Source organism: Lentinus tigrinus, assembly GCF_003813185.1.
Source record: "Lentinus tigrinus ALCF2SS1-7 unplaced genomic scaffold L226scaffold_4, whole genome shotgun sequence".
Lineage (NCBI taxonomy): Eukaryota > Fungi > Basidiomycota > Agaricomycetes > Polyporales > Polyporaceae > Lentinus > Lentinus tigrinus.
In genome coordinates, this window is record NW_027137913.1 from 458,404 (window position 1) to 472,669 (window position 14,266).

General features: G+C 55.6%; 3 protein-coding genes across 3 annotated transcripts; 2 read left to right on the forward strand and 1 right to left on the reverse strand.

Annotated features, from left to right (window-relative positions):
* Positions 1–1,186: 1,186 nt before the first annotated feature.
* On the reverse strand, positions 1,187–1,873 carry L226DRAFT_567212 (uncharacterized protein; the record flags this gene model as incomplete). Its single annotated transcript, XM_067683992.1, has 2 exons — positions 1,187–1,200; positions 1,276–1,873. 2 exons carry the CDS (start codon positions 1,871–1,873, stop codon positions 1,187–1,189), a joined length of 612 nt encoding a protein of 203 aa, XP_067539588.1.
* A 1,759-nt stretch (positions 1,874–3,632) lies between these two features.
* Positions 3,633–4,905, forward strand: L226DRAFT_567213 (uncharacterized protein; the record flags this gene model as incomplete). The annotated part of the gene is made up of 6 exons (XM_067683993.1): positions 3,633–3,710; positions 3,778–4,359; positions 4,424–4,531; positions 4,588–4,715; positions 4,777–4,800; positions 4,860–4,905. The coding sequence occupies 6 exons, from the start codon at positions 3,633–3,635 to the stop codon at positions 4,903–4,905; spliced, it is 966 nt and encodes a 321-aa protein (XP_067539589.1).
* A 2,532-nt stretch (positions 4,906–7,437) lies between these two features.
* On the forward strand, positions 7,438–10,822 carry L226DRAFT_567214 (uncharacterized protein; the record flags this gene model as incomplete). The annotated part of the gene is made up of 12 exons (XM_067683994.1): positions 7,438–7,694; positions 7,748–7,860; positions 8,133–8,307; positions 8,373–8,769; positions 8,852–8,880; positions 8,933–9,219; positions 9,330–9,398; positions 9,462–9,626; positions 9,682–10,268; positions 10,324–10,392; positions 10,449–10,687; positions 10,741–10,822. 12 exons carry the CDS (start codon positions 7,438–7,440, stop codon positions 10,820–10,822), a joined length of 2,469 nt encoding a protein of 822 aa, XP_067539590.1.
* Between the last annotated feature and the right edge of the window lie 3,444 nt (positions 10,823–14,266).

Consider the following 14,266-nt stretch of genomic DNA (forward strand, 5'->3'; position numbering starts at 1 on the left):
CAATCTCTCCTTGGCCAAAGATGCGGGTTCACATTGTTGATGTCTCGTTTCGGAAGTAGGCAGTACGAACAGAAGTGTGTAGACGAGTGTGACCCATGTCCTGCCGTTTTCCGCACTGCTCCAAGGTCACAGACCAAGGGTATCAAGGCAGCACGAACAAGTCGTCCACGAATATGGTGCGCGCTACGCGAGAGATAGGTGCCGGGGTCCCATAACCGCAACAGCTCAGATACCAGCGGATCAAGAAAGTGATTCACCTGATGCAAGGAGGGGGATTTGGGTCCTGGAATTACACCTGCGAGATAGATGTTTTCCCTCTTATAACGCACTTCAGGTGGTAGGTTGAGACAAGCCATGAATATGACTCCGGAAGAGATAGAGGCTCCCGCCTGCTTGTTTCCGCGAGGGTTGAACCAGTCGACGAATAAACTGAAAAGCAATCGTATCTCTGTTTCTTCGCGACGTAGGAATGGGTGACCTTTACAGTCGCGAAAATTCCTGACCTCTTGTGATTGGAGGATGTCGTCTACATAATTGCCAGCCTGATCACGAGGGACCCCCGGGAGCATCGACGCATCTATCAACTTCTCTATCTCCGGACGCGACAGCATCCTTCCAAGCCAAGCTGGAAGTGGTTGATAGGAGAACGTGCGTATAGGGCGGGTCTTTCCAGGTGGCCGCGGACTTCTCCCGTCGACGTCTCCGGATTCAAAATTATCAGGACTTTGACGAAACAACCTGGCGCCGCATGTAGGCCCCTCAGTAGTATCCTTATGCTGGCAATATCGCGGATATGGACTCGATGATGGCGACGATGCAGGGAAGTAATTGGGAAGAAGATCGACATTGTTGGATGAGGACTCCACGCTGAGGCTAGATTCAAGATATGCGCCGGACAAACGGTTATCATCGGGCGCATACAATGCAAAACATTCCGGACAGCAAGCATAAACGACAGATTCGGGCTCTACATTTAGCTGCGAGAGGGCCGTAGGTGCATCTGCTGGGATGGCATCAATTACTTGTTGAACGTTGGTAGGTATCGAGGAGGAGGTGTACTGAGTATAAGCGAGTTCCAACAGGGCTTTCATGACTTTCAGCACAAGGCGACAACCCGGCAGTGTCAGGTGAAAGACATTATTTAGCACGACAACCAGCAGGATCGGAACACTGGTGAGGGGGTGCTTTAGTCGCGTATGCCTAAAATATGAATCTGGGACGATCCGAGATCAGTAAGTACTTTAGCGGTCATCAGATCAATAAAATACCACAGACCGGTGTTGGTCACGTTATAGTTCTTCAGACGACCCGGATCCGGTGTATTCATCTGCTGTCGGAACCACTCGCTCATGAGCCATGCCTCCATTTCCCTCAGGGCAGACTCGGCCATTATGACAAGCTGGCCTTGTAGTTGTTCGGTAACCAGTGGTTGCTCAACAATGAAGCGGAGGTAGGCAGCATGGAGCAGGAAAGCGGCATTGCCCGGGCTGTCTCGACGTAGTGCGGAAGGGCATTTCTCCCACAGATAACGAGATTCTCGGCCGGAACCGGGAAACATCGCAGTAGGAGTAGTAGGAGGGTACATGAAGGACGCGTCCTCGGGATACACGAAGTTCGAAATTCGGGACGCAGTGTCAGCCAGTACGTCGGCGGTAGTCTGACCAGATGGAACGAGGATCGGTTCAGCTGCGTCGGTAACTTTATCGTAGGGTATCTCCCTGCCTCTCCACAGAGGGCTTTCTCTGCGGCTTTCTCCCGAAGAGAGCGTTGCGGTGATTGATGCGGCCTCAACCTCAACCTGCGCGTCGCAATCTGGCCCATTTGACGGTCGGGGAATGTCATAGACGCGTTTCCGAGCGAATTGCTGTTTCATATGCGATGCGACCGTGGATCTCGGCTGGCTAGCACCTCTGCAGTTGTCACATGGACAGGGGAGCATTGTGTCAGTGTCGGTGTCCCGGCGACGATCCTGGTATACGTACTTATAGCCTGACCGCTGCAGCCCGGGCCCTGCTCCACGATGATCACGATGTGGCAAAGGAGTTATCGGAAATCACCGTACTCTAGATCTTCGTCTACATACACCGGACGCGCGCTTCGGCCCAATGGATTTTCTCGGCAAATGCCGGGGCTCGGAATCATCCGCTGTTCGGTTTGTCTCTGTATTTTCACGCCTGGTGCAACGCCAATTAGTACTGACACTCGGAACTCGTCCACCGTCATATGCGGCCAAGGTTGGGTTAGAATCCTTCACTCTTTCGAACTCGCGATCAATTCTAGTCTTGCGATTGCAAGTGTTCCGGTTGCAAGATGTTGCAATTGCAGGTAGGAGTCATACATCCGGATCGTCTCAGCCGCTCTAATTGATCATGATTATCCCTGTGACTATTCCACCAGTATTCGCTCATCCTTGGATTCTATTCACACGTACTTATAATATAGTCGTGTTGATCAGAATTCAGGGTGAATATGGCCTCAGGCTAGCCACGCTCACCGCCTCAACATAGCTAGGACGCCGTGCGTCCAATTCACACAACTTGGCAAGGACATTATTGAGTCCGGATTTCCTACAGGCAGCCGACTTGTGCAGGTTATTATAGCAATCCACGGCGACGCCAGGAACAGTCGAGGATCGACGGGACATCACCGCTGCGAGTTTGGGCCCTATCGCTCGCACGTAATAGCTCTATGCGAGACGCTGTCAAGTGGGAATTGTACAGGTGAGGTTGCAGGCCATAAATCAAGCACTCCTGCGCATTCCACTGATATGCAGCCTCGATCGTAACATAACTACAGTCATTCACGGACAAACAGGTCACCATGGGCGAACCGGACACGCGTGTGTTCTGGCCGCCTTAGCCACCGGGCGAGTCGTACCCGCATGCAATTTTGAGAACCTTCAGGGCAGTCCTCTGGATACAGGTAAGGTAACCGCTCCCAGCTCCACGACGCCCGTTCGGCGCCGAACGTACACGTTCGCCCGGTCGACCATGGATGACTGTATGCCGATGTAGTATCGGTGAGTCGACGTGGAGAGCGCGCTCTCCGAACATGGTTCCTCCTCCCTACTCGCGAGCTCGAATTCTTGCCTTCCCGCGGAACAGTTCGTTTTCCAGTGAGCGCACGGCCCACGCGGTTTCGCGATCGCCTGTCATGATGAGCCGATCGTGTCCCGGAGGGCTCCGGAGGGGTGCGGAGGCGTGGGATCTCCTGGCTCTCATGCACAAAGGCCAGCCAGTGCTGAGGCCAGAGCCTAGCGCTTGAGGTTGTAACGGTGATACATATGCATGATGGCATCCGGACATACGTCATTCGCCCTGCGGTGATGTGCGGGCAAGTAGCCGAGTGGCGCAGACGTTTGGATTGACACAAGTCACTACCAAGCAGCTGCTAACTAGTACATCTATAGAGCTTGGCCATGGAGTTTGCCATTCCCAACGAGAAGCCGGCCCGCCCCCGACTACCACGCCACTCGATAAGGTTGCTGTGTACATTTGGATCCGCGAGACTTCGGTGCACTCCGTATAGGGATCAGGGTAAATCGCTCTTCGGCTCGCACAGAGCCATAAACTTCAGCGAATTCTGGAGGTTCTGTGTGTTTTATCAACTCCCCCCACCTTGACTTCACCTCCATGTCTCGCCAGAGATACACGACACAACCGACGGCTTCTGGGATGCCTCTGCAGCGGAGGGCGCTCCAGACGACACAGGTGCTTCAGCCTTTGCAGTTCTTGTGATGTCGTCTTCTTGCGCTGACCTTCTAATCTTGCTTTGCAGGGCCCTGAGATCGCCGGGTACTACACCGACAAACCGAAAGCCATCGTTCTAGAACGCTTGAGGCGGCGACGACTCTGCACCACTGGATACGACAAGGTCGAGCTCTATATGTCCCGTCGGAAGGGCCGTGTTTCTGCCATCCCACCGTCGACCAGACCAGAGCATCGCGTCAATCCGGATCCCATTCTGACCTCCATAGGACAGGAGGGGCAACCACAAGCATCGGTATCCTCAGCCAGTACGAGCGGACAGACCACACAGCCAAGCCTTCCGCAAGCCGTAGTACTATGGTCGGCTTCGGACACTGCACAGACGGCGCAAACTGACGTCCACCACACGACGTCTACGAGCGCTAGCATGCGACTCGCCAAGGAGGGCGATACCGGTGCTTCAGCAGCCCAGGACGTTCCGAGACCCAGTACCGTGTCTCTAGCGCCCCGTGACGTTCCGATGAGTCGTACCGTATCGCCAGCACCCCACGACATCCCGAGGCTCCGCACGGCCACATCAGCACCCCACGACGCTCAGGCAGCCGATACGTCCGCTGTCCCCCGCTTCACTTCTACCACTGAGGTCTCAGTCGTACGTGCCATTGAACGCGGTGATAAAGTCGAATGTTCTGACGACTGACATGGCTGGCGTCCAGCCCATCGGTTCGGGGCCTACGAACATACCGTACGGACCGGAGGATTTCACCGATACCACCGTTACTGACTACCTCAGTATGGATATAAACTTTTCGGAGTTAGTAAACGTATGCGGTCGTGCATCACTACTCTCTATATCATGACTGACTTTTTGGTTTGCCAGGAATTATGGTGGCAGAATTCGCTCGGGTCCGACGCGGCTGACCTGGGCGGTCAGAGCTCTTCTGATGCCGCCGGGACAGACCTTGGCAGGCCATCTACGTATCAACAGCAAGTCAATTCGGTCAATTTGTCCGCTCCCACTCCCCCCGACACAGTCTTTCACAACTTACTTCTTCCTCCCAACATGCAGGACAACATGGGATCTCAGAGCAATGTACGCACTGTTGTGAGAGAATCGTTACATCACTGACAGCCTGGTGCACACTTCTGTAGGGCCATCTACACGCCTTCTCTCATAGTACAAGTCCTCAAAGCCTGAGAGTCTAGTGTAAAACGATCAGAGTGCTAGGGGAGTCCAGATAATCGGGTAAAACGTAGTTGATTCATGGATACGAATGCTTTTGCGATGACGGAATCTACAGCAGAACCAACGAAACGATAACGACGAATGTGAGTGCGAGGTGCAAACCTGAAGTGTCCGTTACAAACTCATCTCTGGCGTTGACAATGAGATGCCCGAGACGGATGTATGTCCGAATTCCCGAGGAGCCTGCCAGTCGTCCCCTGGCGGGGCGTAACTGCGCACCAAAGGGAGAGTTTGCTTGAGCTCGCACCCGTCGATGCGAACGGGAGCGTGGGGATCGTCGTGGGCCGCTGGGACAGCATTCTGCAGCTGCAGTAATCGAACTACAGACCTCACAAAGTCTCAGCGCCAAGCCCACCACACACTATCGTCATGCTTTGAATCTGATGAACAGGATTGAAGCCTTCCTCCACACGTCTCTCACGACGGGAAATTTGGGAGACCAACTACGACTCGGCCTTAGCGTACAACACGCACTTAGCCGTAGTAAAGCACTGTCGACGAGCCTGGTGCATTGGGGCTCCCCGCGCGGAGGAGGCCATCGTCTCCGCATGCACACGACAGCGAGAGTGGCTAAGGCGTGCGTGCCGTAGTTAACCCGCCGGCTCTGCGCGGCACCGAGTTTGCCCTTTGCACTTGCGGCAGCGATTGTGCCTTCCTGCTGCTGTACTCGGCCCCTCTGAGTCGACATCATCTGCGCGCGATATAGTTGTCGATTGCTGTCGCCTTCATCATCCTCTGGCCCATGTCCTCGCTGTGGCGCCGTCGGGCTCTGAGCTTGTTAATGTCGAGGTACGCGTGACACAGGTAACATTCAGGGGTAGCTCACAAGTGCCATGTTATCGGATGTTCGCTGACCTCCTCGACGTCGTCGGATGACGCTGCAGCGAAGTGCGAGTAAATAAAGAGGGTAGATCGTGCCAGCACACGGGGAAACGAGGGTAAGTTCCGGGTTGCTTGACTTATGTACTCGCACTCATAGACATGATTGCTGCAGCGACGATTGAGCCCCGATGAGTTCGTGTCTGATTCTTGTCTTCTTCCGTGCTGGTTATGCTGGTAGAAGCAAGCCGCGGGCTGTGGATGCGGATCAGGGCCCGGGAGGTCACGCACGGCAGCCATATGCAGGACGTAAACCCAATTATAATAATTGCCGTACACATGCTAGCTCACTAGAACACTGACTACTATAAGAATCTGCAGATTACAATCGGCGCACTCCCAAAAGACGGAGAGAGGAAGAGAGGACGAGAGGAAGAGAGGAAAGAGAAGGGGAGACAGACGTACTTGCAAGGATTTACGATGTCTAGGCAGCCCAGGAGCAATGGCAATGGACGCAATGCATCCATTGTGGCAGGTTGTGAGTCACACTGCAGCTGGGCGCCTGCAGTGCCGGAGGCCTCCAGATGTACTTAGGTAGATCCGTTTGTAGATCCAAAGGCTAAAAAAAGGGGTAGACTATGGCATAAACCATGATTAACCGACCAACGTCTAGATGGTTTTCAAAGCTCGGGCCTATCGGCTGAACCACACACTCTTTTAGGGAGGTATAACATATTCTGTGACTTTGTGACGTTCATCACAGAGGCGCCTTTCCGGCCGCGCAGAGCTTGTCCTCCCGCTGCCTACCTCTGGCTCTGCTTTTGTCTCTGGCTCTGCTGCTGTACAATCTGCTCGTCGACAATTTGCTCGCCGAAGAGACGCCAGATACAACCAGGATCGTCTCGGAGTTCAAGCTCAACCATCTCAGAGGGGCGTCGGAGGTGTTGTTCGTCGACCAGTTCAACTTCGTCGGAGCAACGCCGTGGAGCCCTCTCCGACATAGACGACTTGTGAGTGCCATATCATCCTCCTCGTCCTCTTCCCTCTCCTTCTTCCAGCTTCCCCGCACGACCCGTCTAGACCGCTGTCAGACCATCGTAGAGTCCACTCGTGTACAACAGCAGAGCTCACGACCCGGTGTGTTCCAATTTCCTCCATCGTCCTGCGTGCTGCTTAGCCCGCCCTCCAGACGAACGACCCTAGAGGTAACACGAGCGTGTACGCTATAGTCATCTAGATCCGCTACCCCGCACAGGCCACAGACCGCAGACACCCCCTCCCCGTCCCTCTCATCCGACTTCTTAATCTGGCGACCGTCCACGATCACCAGCAGCTTCGCAACCTCGGCGTACCCTCGCTGAGCGCGGGGCAGACCCTCAACCACCAGCAACATGCGTCCCATGATGCCGACCGCCAGAACCGCTTCCTCTCGTCCCATGGATCCGAGACGCCGAACAGCCTCAACCTTCGTGAGCGTGCGGCAAGCCAACCTCCCCGCCGCAGAGCTTTGTCCCGCCCCCTCCCCAGCCTGTCCGTATAAACTCCGGAGAAGCAGGCACTGGGGCATGGGGCCGCTTCTCGTCCGGCCTCAATCCGCTCGCTCAGTCGGTTCCCACTTCCTTCTCTTCCTCCCCTTAAAGTACATATAGCCCCTTCTCATCCGCAATGCACCACTCCCGCTTTGCGTCCACGTTCGAGGACGACGAGTCCGAGGCGCTTAGCGAGATCCAGGACCCGTACGGTCCTTACTACGAGCGCTTTCAGCGCAACATGTCGCTGAGGAAACGCACCAACACCGGAGATCTTACGCGGAGCAGGTCTCAGTCGCTCGCGACGTCGCTCCCCGGTGCCATTTGCAGCGGATTTCCTGGTCAGGGTCTTGTGCAGTGGGATGGGTCCACTCCGCAGAGTATTCCGACGAGGTACGACTTCAAGACGCCAACGAGTGGCAGCGGTACGGCTCGCTTGGCGCCAGAGGACGCTCACCTTCAACTGTACACTCCCAGGGCTCGATTACGGACCCGTCAAACATGAGCCCCTTCGTGCGGGATGTGGGCCAGATCTTGTTGGACGACGGCTCCGCGTTCCGTGAGCGCTGGCAGGGATGAACCCTCCCCGCGACGAGATCGGCGGTGGAGGGAGTGGCAAGACCAGTCGACGGCACAGCGTCAGCGTTGTGCAGCCTCGGTGGCCGATCGTTGGTTTCATTGCGCCCAACCGCTGATGACTCCAACAACGTCGGGTCATTCGCGTCCGCCTCGTTCGGTGGTGGAGGTGGTCTTCTGCTTACGGACGACGATCTCGCTAGCAATTCTGGCCTGGCGAGCACCAACGACCACAGGCCGGTCATGTCTGTACAGCCGTCTTCGCTGGTCCGGGAGCCCGCCGTCTTCGGATCGCGTTTCCCCCATACCAGGCGCTTCACCTCAACATACCTGGCGGCGCGGGAAGCTCGTACTCCCGGCTGGCAATTGTCGGTTATCGTTGCGATAGCGGCCTGTCTGGAGGGAGCCTTTCACGCGGACATATCGACCAGTATGTGCAGGAGGGTAACCTTGGCCGCGAGCAATCACGACCACTCATGGCGCGGTATGTCCCAGGCCATGGCATCCAGCAGATACCCGAGGAGGCGTCATGCCGTCACCGCCCTCCCCTGTGACCCTTCGCTTGCGCTATGGTCAGCAACAGATGCAGCGACGCTCGTCCGACGCGTCCAAGCCTCTCAACGTACTCGGGAAGGGTGTACCACTGCACGCGGTCCCCATGTCGTGGCCGCTCTACATCGTCGAGTTCAAGGCGGGGTGCACGCATCTCTTCTACTGCACGGACCTCACGCAAGACATTCGTGTGGGAGACTTGGTCATCGTGGAGCCGGACCGGGGCCAGGATCTGGGCAAGGTTGTGAATGACACGATAACTCTGGTTGAGGATCATCTACGTTCCCACATCGAGATCCGGAGTGACCTTGTGCATGTCGCTGGCTCACCCCAAGAGGAGGTATGAAAGTACCTCTGGAACAACATCCAGCACGCGGACATGTTCATTTCCCACCCCGTCAAGTTCGTCCCCGCCCGAGAAGCTTGCCCTTTTTGGTGCTGCTACTGACTGGTATGTTCCTTGCATTTGTATGCCATATCCTCGTCTCATTGTCCCTTCCTAGGCTCGACGGCCTCAACAAGCAACTCGACGACTGGGACTCGCAGTCCTACATCAGCGGGTTCCATCAGCTCTGCGTCAAGGACAAGATGACCGAGCTCGGCTGGCCCACGCGCGACTACATCGCCCAGATCGCCCGGTTCGACCCCTCGAAGGGTATCTCCATCGTCATCGACTCTTACGTGTGCTTCCGCAAGCTGCTCACGGAGAAGGAGCCGAGCGGGGAGCCTCAACAGATGCTCATCTGCGGTCACGGTTTGCCGTTGACGACGTCCAGCTTATTCACGGCCAGTACGCCGAGTACGCAAAGAACTTGTCGTCATGCGCTGCCCGCCCAGCGACCAGCGTGCGTATTCTCTCTTAATGACTTAGGCATGCAGTGTACTCACACCCCACCTAAGTTCTCAACGCGCTCATGGAGAACTCCAAGTTCGCACTCCAGCTCTCGACCCGCGAGGGAGGGCTTCGAGGTCAAAGTCTCGGAGGGCCCTGCATGCCGCCAAGCCCGTGATTGCCTCACGCACCCGCTGCAGATCATCTACGGGAAGAGCGACTACCTGTGCGAGCCGGCAACGCGGCGGTCGCGCAGCACATGTTCGACCTGTATACGAACGACGACCTGTTCAAGACGATGGCCGAGTACGCAGGCCACCAGCCGCCACCTGTTTATCGCGCAGAGCCACAGGAAGTTCTGCGTCGTCCACGGCGATTGCCTCCTCGCGGCCAGCGCTCTCTCTGACACGCTCCGGCCAGAAGCGGTCGAGGTCATACGTGAGGTCATACGCAAGCTCACCGCGCGCAACATCCGTGTGTCCATCCTGAGCGGAGATCACCCCAACGCGGTCTTCTCGACCGCCGCCGAGCTTGGCATAGCCGCGAAACGCGTCCGCGCGGGCTGTCTACCCGCAGAAAAGCAGGTATACATTAAAGAGCTCACCGCGCAGGGCGACACGGTCCTCTTCTGCGGGGATGGCACGAACGATATCGATCGCGACGCCGTCGCGCGCTCGCGCGCAGGCAGACGCTGTATCACCGGCGCGAGCTTCCCGCGCAGGCACCAGCTGCACCGCCACCCCTTCGTTCGGACGATATTGCAATATGGTTATGTGCACACACAAACAAACATGCCCACCAATGCTGCAGCACACTGCGGCATCGGTATTTTCATGTTGGCGCTGCAGCAGCCACGTTCACAGAAGCCTGGTAAGCGCCTCCGACTTCTCGACAAACCTTCGTACTCACCGCATCCCTACTCTCACCTACTCATCACCCTCTTCATCCCCCATCCACTCCCCGCCCGCCCGCCCACTATGATCCCCATTGCTCAACCGCACTACGATGTATGCTCCTGCCGCAACTATAGCATCTCCACAGTACACTGACCGTCACTTGTAGGTCTTCATGTCTATATTCAAAGGGGGGCCCAACGCTCGCTACGAACTCAAGGAAGTTGCTCTAGTCAAGGTGCGCAGGGCGTATGTGTCGCCTGCTGTGGGACCCTGTTAACACACCCCATGCAGGCGATGATTGAGCTCGGCTTCGAGTTCACCGACATCAAGAAAGGTTCCCGCCGCCGCTTCGCGCCCCACACTGAGAAGGCAGTGGAGGCGTTTGGTAACCATGCCTATGTGTACCACATCGTAAGTCCTCACGTATACTACACGCCCACCCCCGTCATCCACACGCTATACTACACGCCCACCCCCGCACCAACACATCTACAGCACACGAAGGTCCTCGACACCCATAGGCAAGACTTGTACGTCATCCTCATTTCTCATATCCCGACCTGTGCATACTGACCTCCCTTAGGCTTAAAAAGGACCTCGCCCGCATCTACGGCTGGAAGGCCGAGACATTCATTCTCGTGGACCCAGCCTCAAACGCTGCCTAGACGAATCTCATTCGTCTAGAATGTTATGTGTACTAGTAGATATACCTGCCGTCAATCTGTACTTGTATTGCTTTTGCTTATCCATTTCTTGCTTCTTGCTGCACAAAACAACCGCCTTGCCTTGCCTGGTCTCCTGAATGTATAGAATATAGAATGCATTGGTTACATTGCTACGCACATGAGAATCAACGCAGTGGACGCGCGCCTAAAGATGATGCAGGTACCCAACTGACCCCTGGCAGCGCGAACCAAACATGCTTTACCAACGAAGGAGATGATTATTTACTTTAAGCAACCAAAATATATGTATGGAGGAGACAGCGGAGGAGTGCACGTCTCGTAGAGGACCACCGTAGCCGCTCATCGGACTGGAAACGCCCTGCATTTTTGGACGATGTGAACAACCTTCCCGATTTGGGGGCTGCATCATTTTTGCGCGTCACTGTACCCCCCCCCCTTCCTCCTCAAAGTTGATCCTCCTCCTCCTCCCTCCCTCCTCCCGGTGACGGAGGGTGACGCGGACGGTGACCCATGGCCCCCGCCAAGCTGTTCCCACCTTTCCGCACTTTTCCTCCGAGTCGCGTCGAATAACTCTACACTAGTCGTGAGCATCGCGCACGGCGTCTGGAAAGCAGCCGTTATCGACGCAGGACAGATGAGTATGTCTCAAGACTGGTACGATGCGACGACGCGTTCACCAGTGTTGGGGACAGGTCTGAGGATAGCCTTCGTTTCACGGTACACGCCAAGGTTCCGTGTTGCTGCACGACAATGGACGTCTCGACGGGCAGGCGCACTTGAGTCGGAAGGACTTCCGGAGTGCGGATTTGGTCAATGAGGTGAGTCTTGCAAGCGTGTCCTCATAACTACATACAATGCGAGCCTCGCACCTTCAAATCGAGTACTTCGCGGAGACGATCAGGCTTGTGGAAGTTGCAGTCCCGCAACCATACACTGCGCTGTGGTGGCTTTACACATCACATTATCTCCGTGTCTTCACGCAGCGTGCAGACCGACCAATCTGACATCCATGTGTCCTACTTCGCGCAAGTAGACCGACCATGTACTGCATGAGGCTTCTCCGGAGACGCACACGACTGCTAGCCTCAAGGAGCATCGCTGCATGGTACGCCGTGTGCTATTAGAGCACATATCCACGTGTCCTGGGGTTAGTACAAGTGGAAGCCGTATGCGCACCGCAAGCTAGGTCCCTGCTGCACTGGTTCATAGGTATCGCCCAGTGCGGAGCATGGCGGGGCGTAAACCGGCGGACTTTCACCTCGCAATTGACCACCTTCATCGGTATCCTCGCACGTCCAGCCAGGTCAATTTATGGGTGCTCAGCTCGCAGCGCATCTACCGATTGCGGACCAGCTGCGTTACCCTGCCTACCTTCTGAGCTGTCTAGAAGTATACATGTTTCGCGTCGCCGTTTAGACTCGTGCGGCGGATTGCCAGAGCGTGGTGGGTCTATCAGTGACTCGGTCCCGTTTGTCTTTCTTCCGTATGCTTAGAATATGCAGAATCTGTCTATGCATCGCTGACACCACATTTAGGCTGTTGCATAGAACCTTACCGTCAAGGAGATCATCTTCCGCATTCTCTCCGCCGAGCTGTCATTGAAGACTATTCTCGTGACGAACACGACTTCCATCAGGGATCACGAAGTTTGCGGCTATGGCATGCCTAGAGAGCGCAGCAAGGGTGGTTGGCTTACACCTCTTCGTTCGGTGCGTGGGCGTTTGCGCTCTTCGTGCCGGACGTCTAGTCTGATAGTGTGCCCCCATTGTCATCACAGAAACCCGTCGAGCTCGAACGTGCCTTCTGGATGCCCCATTCAACCTTCCGCCATTCGCGCCTTCAGTGCGGTTGATCAGAGGCGACCTACTCGAAAGGCGTCTGTGGCTTGGTGGCGAATGGGCTGTTGATGCCCTTTATCAACGAGGTTTGCAGCTCGTGTGGGCGCCATGCTGACGAGTTCCTCGCTGGTACGCAAACAGGTATGTATGATGCTGGAGAGGGAGCCGTCAACAAAACCAGTCAACTGCTATGGAGCTTGACTGAATGGCATCCCGGTGTTGCCACACGGCATCGAAAGTCCGGCATGAGCAGATGGGCTCTTTGCGACTCGGTGCGTCTTATGTTCTTCCACCGCGCATGTCCAGGTTCCGGGCTCACGGCTGATTGTGTACATCACTTCATCCATTCTCCGCCTTCCGTTCGGGCGATCATATTGCAGATCTCCGGCGGCGTCGTGATGGCTTTAAGTCGAGCAAGAGTGCATGAAATTGTCTACCGACGACCTTTCAATTTCATGTTGCAGCATAGCCGCCTTTCGAGTTGAAGAGGCAGTCATTGATCAAGGACTTCAGTCTTTGTCACGAGAGGAAGAGGATCAATATCCAGCTATAGTCGTTGGGTCAAAAGACACGACATAGCACGGTTTGACATGTTGTACAAAGCGGCTGTTCGTGCTTTGATTTCTGAACAAGCGGACGTACAACTGGCCTATAATACCAAACAGCGCTAGTTGCACATAGGGTCTTTCTGCACCTCTCTCCCTTATAAACGCGGTCTGTGTTGCCGGGTCCTCCAGTTTTCGACCACTTCGACTATGTCCGACAAGGCGATCACACTATGGTGAGTCGAACCCCCAAATCTCGAGGGCTGCTACTGACGTTCGAGGTGGGCCCTCAGGAGGGGAGAGGGCGCTCTGGCCCGACCGATCTCACCGACTCCCTCGGACGGGTCAGACGTCTCAATGCGTACGTTCTTCCTGTTAGCCTCAGGCACGCTCCCGGATTGACGAACCATTGCTGCAAAACAGCCGATGCTGAGAAACCACTGGATATGTTGAAAGAAGAGCTCGAGGCCGCAAGGGCGCAGTTGAAAGCATTCCGAGAGACGGTGGTATCCACTCTCGAGGGTCTGAGGGAGTCGCGCTTATCGTTGACGACGACAGTGCAGAACCTCAGGAAGGCAGCAGGCCGAATCACTACCCTATGCATGGATGCTGAGGCCTGATGTGGTGGATTTGAGCAGTGTCCCGGGCCTTCGAGTCATCGCTTTCGCTACTGTTGCCGTACCGCAATGATATCACCGCCCGAGAGTCGGCGTGTTCGCTCCCACGAAGACTCGAGTGCAGGATCAGACGCATCCACCAAATACATACTAGGTACTTCTTCAGCACCGGCTCGTCAACGCCGTTGAGTACAGTCAAGAGATGATTATGTAGGACGTTCTAGTTGCCAGACGACGAAGGTACCGCCAACCTGGGAGGTAGTTACTGAACACAGATCCTGGTAGCTATTACTAAAGGTGAAAGGTGAATCATCATGCATGAGAATTTCATTCGAACAGGCGCAGCTGCCCTTTCACTTCGCCTAGCCCTGTACTTGTTGTCTGGGATCGAGGGACCTTTACGACGTTGAATACAACAAGAAA